General features: G+C 35.1%; 1 protein-coding gene across 1 annotated transcript; it reads left to right on the forward strand.

Annotated features, from left to right (window-relative positions):
- The first annotated feature begins 210 nt into the window (after nucleotides 1-210).
- Nucleotides 211-3,804, forward strand: LOC111993683 (cellulose synthase-like protein G3). Its single transcript, XM_024025511.2, has 6 exons — nucleotides 211-850; nucleotides 1,152-1,301; nucleotides 1,579-1,704; nucleotides 1,809-2,252; nucleotides 2,364-2,711; nucleotides 3,161-3,804. The coding sequence occupies exons 1-6, from the start codon at nucleotides 239-241 to the stop codon at nucleotides 3,707-3,709; spliced, it is 2,229 nt and encodes a 742-aa protein (XP_023881279.2). The 5' UTR covers nucleotides 211-238; the 3' UTR covers nucleotides 3,710-3,804.
- Nucleotides 3,805-4,179: the final 375 nt, after the last annotated feature.

Here is a 4,179-nt window from a genome sequence, read left to right on the forward strand (position 1 = left end):
TTTCAAAACAGAAATATTTTGATAATTATTTTGGGCGAAAGGGACAAATGCCCATTTTGATCATTGTCAATATATACAGTAACTTATTTAATAATTAGAAATGGAAAAACCAATAATTGAGGCAAGCTCTAGATGACGTAATGTTGGACCAACAAGGGCAATGACACTTACTATATATCCCCCCACAAAGTGACTTATTACCTCATATTTTGCCCTGTTGTACTACACCTGCAGAAGCATGGAAAGCCTAAGAGACTGCACCACCAGTTCTTCCACCACCTCTACCCCTGCCTTCCACACACTTAGACAAGCACGTCGCGCTGCCTTGAACCGAGTATTTGCAGTAGTTTATTCATGTGCCATCTTAGCTTTGCTCTATCACCATGCACTCAAACTCATCCACTCAACCAGCTTGGCATCCTTGTTTATCTCCCTCTCCTTGTTCATCTCTGATATTTTCCTTGCCTTCGTGTGGGTTACCCGGCAGAGTTTTCGAATGAATCCAGTTTATCGAAGTGAGTTTCCTGAAAAACTCAAAGAGGTCGTGAATGAATCTGACTTTCCTGCGCTGGACGTGTTCATATGCACCGCAGATCCGTACAAGGAGCCACCAATGAGCGTGGTGAACACTGCCTTATCTGTGATTGCCTATGAATATCCAGCAGAGAAGGTCTCGGTGTATATTTCAGATGATGGGGGCTCTCAGATGACTCTCTTTGCTCTTATGGAAGCTGCAAAATTTGCAAGCCACTGGTTACCATTTTGTAGAAAAAATAATTTAGTAGACAGGAGCCCAGATGCTTATTTTGCATCAAATCACACTCCGTGCTCTGAGACCGAGAAGATCGAGGTATGGACATGTTAGAATAAATCCATAATTTCTTAACCAATTAAACTTTTGAAATAAGTGATACTTTTATCATAGTGTACTGTTCAAATACTGTACGTATTTTACTAACATCACTTTTATTATATACTAATTAAAATAGACCACATCAATATTTATAAAAAAAAAAAAAAAATTTGAGTCACTAGATTTATTGTTAAAGAATATATGGAATATTCTTATTGCTAGTCTCATGAAAGAAGACTATACCAATATACCTCATTAACTATTTGCCTACCACTTGCTGTTCTTGACCATGTTATAGATAATGTATGAAAGCATGAAAATCAAGGTAGATAATGTTCTTGAAAGGGGAAAAGTTGATGATGATTATATCACTGGAGAAGAGGAGCGCACTGCTTTCACCAAATGGACAAATGGATTTACTCGCCAAGATCATCCCCCTGTCATTCAGGTTATTTGTTACTTATATTGACTCATACAGTTACACTAGACCTAGGAGATCATTTTTTTGAGCTAAAAATTTCATGTCAAAGTAATATAAGGGTCATCTAAAATTAGAAAAAAGTACTTTTAAGCAGCCAAAAAGTAGTCACACAAATTTTTTAGGGATAGATCTACTTTTTTTTTCCCCTCCCCTGTAAAGTTAAAAAAGCAACTCTCATCTATTGTTTGGTGTTTACAATCAAACTTCAGCTGGTATTTAATACGAAAATTTGGAGTATGGGCAGGTCTTGTTAGACAATAGCAAAGACAAAGACATCTCAGGCCATTTGATGCCAAGCCTCATCTATATCTCTAGAGAAAAGAGCAGGACTTCACCCCACCATTTTAAGGCTGGAGCCCTTAATGCCCTGGTGAGCTTTCTTATATTATACATGATCCAAATTGCACCATGCTACGTTTCTTGCAATTTTTTCATTTATTACTTTTGTTGATTTTTTTTTATTTTTTATTGAAGGTTCGAGTGTCAGCTATAATGACCAATGCACCCATTATTTTGACCTTAGATTGTGACATGTACTCCAATGATCCACAAATACCTATACGTGTGTTGTGTTACATATCAGATCCTAAAATTCAGTCTACACTAGGATACATTCAATTTCCTCAAAAATTTCATGGACTCAACGAAAACGATATTTATGCTTGTGAGTATAAATACTTGTTTATAGCTAATCCAGTAGGAATGGATGGATTATCTGGTCCTAATTATGTAGGATCTGGATGTTTTTTTCGTCGACGTGCCTTATTTGGAGGTCCATTAACTATGATTTCACCGGAAATCCCTGAATTAAACCCACGTCATGTTGTGGACAAGCACATCCAGTCGCAACCAATTTTGGAATTGGCACACAAAGTAGCAGGGTGCAATTATGGGAATAGCACGAGCTGGGGTTATAAGGTAAACTTGTTAATTATATTGTTTTATTTTGTGAAAGCTTATTTAATCAAATGGGGTATACAGATTAGCATATACAATTAGACACTGAATTAATCCATGTGAAATTCATAGATTGGCTTCAAATATGGTTCACTGGTCGAGGACTACTTTACGGGTTATAGGCTAAATGGTGAGGGATGGAAGGCCATATTTTGCAATCCTAAGAGGCCAGCGTTTTTGGGAGACGTACCAATCAGCCTTGTGGATGCTTTGAATCAATGCAGACGATGGGCCATTGGTCTACTTGAGGTGGTCTTCTCGAAATATAACCCCATGATATTCGGCACAAGGAACATAGGCCTTCTTATGGGCCTTGCCTATGCACATTATTCATTTTGGCCCAGTTGGTCAATTCCAACCACCATATATGCCTTCATCCCCCAGCTTGCTCTCCTCAATGGAGTCAGTATTTTCCCAAAGGTATATTCTTTATACAGTATACATATAATCCCAAATGTATATTTATACATAAACATGTTATAAACAGTTATGTTAAATTATTATTTTATTTGTTAGGCTTCACATAAACTTTTGCGTTTAACAATTTGAAACCGAATTTTTTCAAAGTATAACTTTTTTAAAATTTTACTTTATCTAGGTCAATTTCTTCAAACAATTTATTTTCAAAAAACTAAAAAAATAAACAAGCACAAAATTAGGGCTTTCTCTTTTTGTTCACCTTTATTCATATTCATATCATTAATTCTCAAATTTTGACATTTAGGTACCAATATTAATTGACGATTATAATATAAATTCTAGTTAACTTAACTGATAAAATTTTTGTTGTTGCATGTAAAATTATAGATTTAGAGACTCACCTTAATGAATTGATTTTATGATTAATAAATTTGTAACATGAGATGCAGGTATCAGAACCATGGTTTTACCTATACGGGTTTCTTTTCCTTGGAGCTTATGGGCAACATCTTCTTGAATTTGTCTTAGAGGGAGGAACAATTCAAAGGTGGTGGAATGATCAGAGGATGTGGATGATAAGAGGACTCTCATGCTTTTTGTTTGGATCCCTTGAGTACTTACTCAAGCATTTAGGCATTTCCACAACGGGTTTCAACTTGACTAGCAAAGTAGTTGATGATGAACAAAGCAAAAGATACGAACAAGGGGTTTTTGATTTTGGAGTACCATCACCTATGTTTGTGCCACTAGTAATGGCAGCAGTAATCAACCTAGCCGCATTAGTTCGAGGGCTCACAGAGGCTTTCATGGGCAGAAAACTGGAGGAGCTGTTTGTGCAAGTGTTCATAGCAGGATTTGTTGTTGTGAACTCGGCACCAATTTATGAAGCCATGGTCTTGAGAAGTGATAAAGGAAGGATGCCAACTAAAACAACTTCATTTTCAATATTTCTAGCCTTGGCTCTTTATGTGCTATTTTCTCTGACTCTTAGGAATTAATTGAAATTGGGGGCTCTGGTTTTATTTACTCTGCACAAATGTATTAGTGCTATTGAAATAACTTAGCAAATGGAAAAAAAATTATTGCTATTGAATGAGGTGAAAGCTTTACCCTTTTTTTTTTTTAATAAGAATGAAACTTTTCAACTTTGTGTTACAATCAGCAAATTACAAAGGAGAGAATTTTTGTTCTTTTATAATCTTAATTACCAAGTCAATTTATGGAACATTTTTACCTTTGTTAATTTATATGACATGCAAGTCATTTAGCAATATGTTTCACATTATTCAGCAATATATATATATATATTGTATTGTATCAATTAATAAAGGTAAAAGTTCATATAGTATCATATAATCTTAAATGACGTAATATATACTTTATATTATTAACTTTAAAAACTAAAATCCTAACCATAAAAACAAATCCTACTATTAATTTGGCACCATTCATACACAAATGAATTGAT

The sequence above is a fragment of the Quercus suber genome, unplaced genomic scaffold (assembly GCF_002906115.3).
Source record: "Quercus suber isolate HL8 unplaced genomic scaffold, Cork oak 2.0 scaffold_439, whole genome shotgun sequence".
Taxonomy (NCBI): domain Eukaryota; kingdom Viridiplantae; phylum Streptophyta; class Magnoliopsida; order Fagales; family Fagaceae; genus Quercus; species Quercus suber.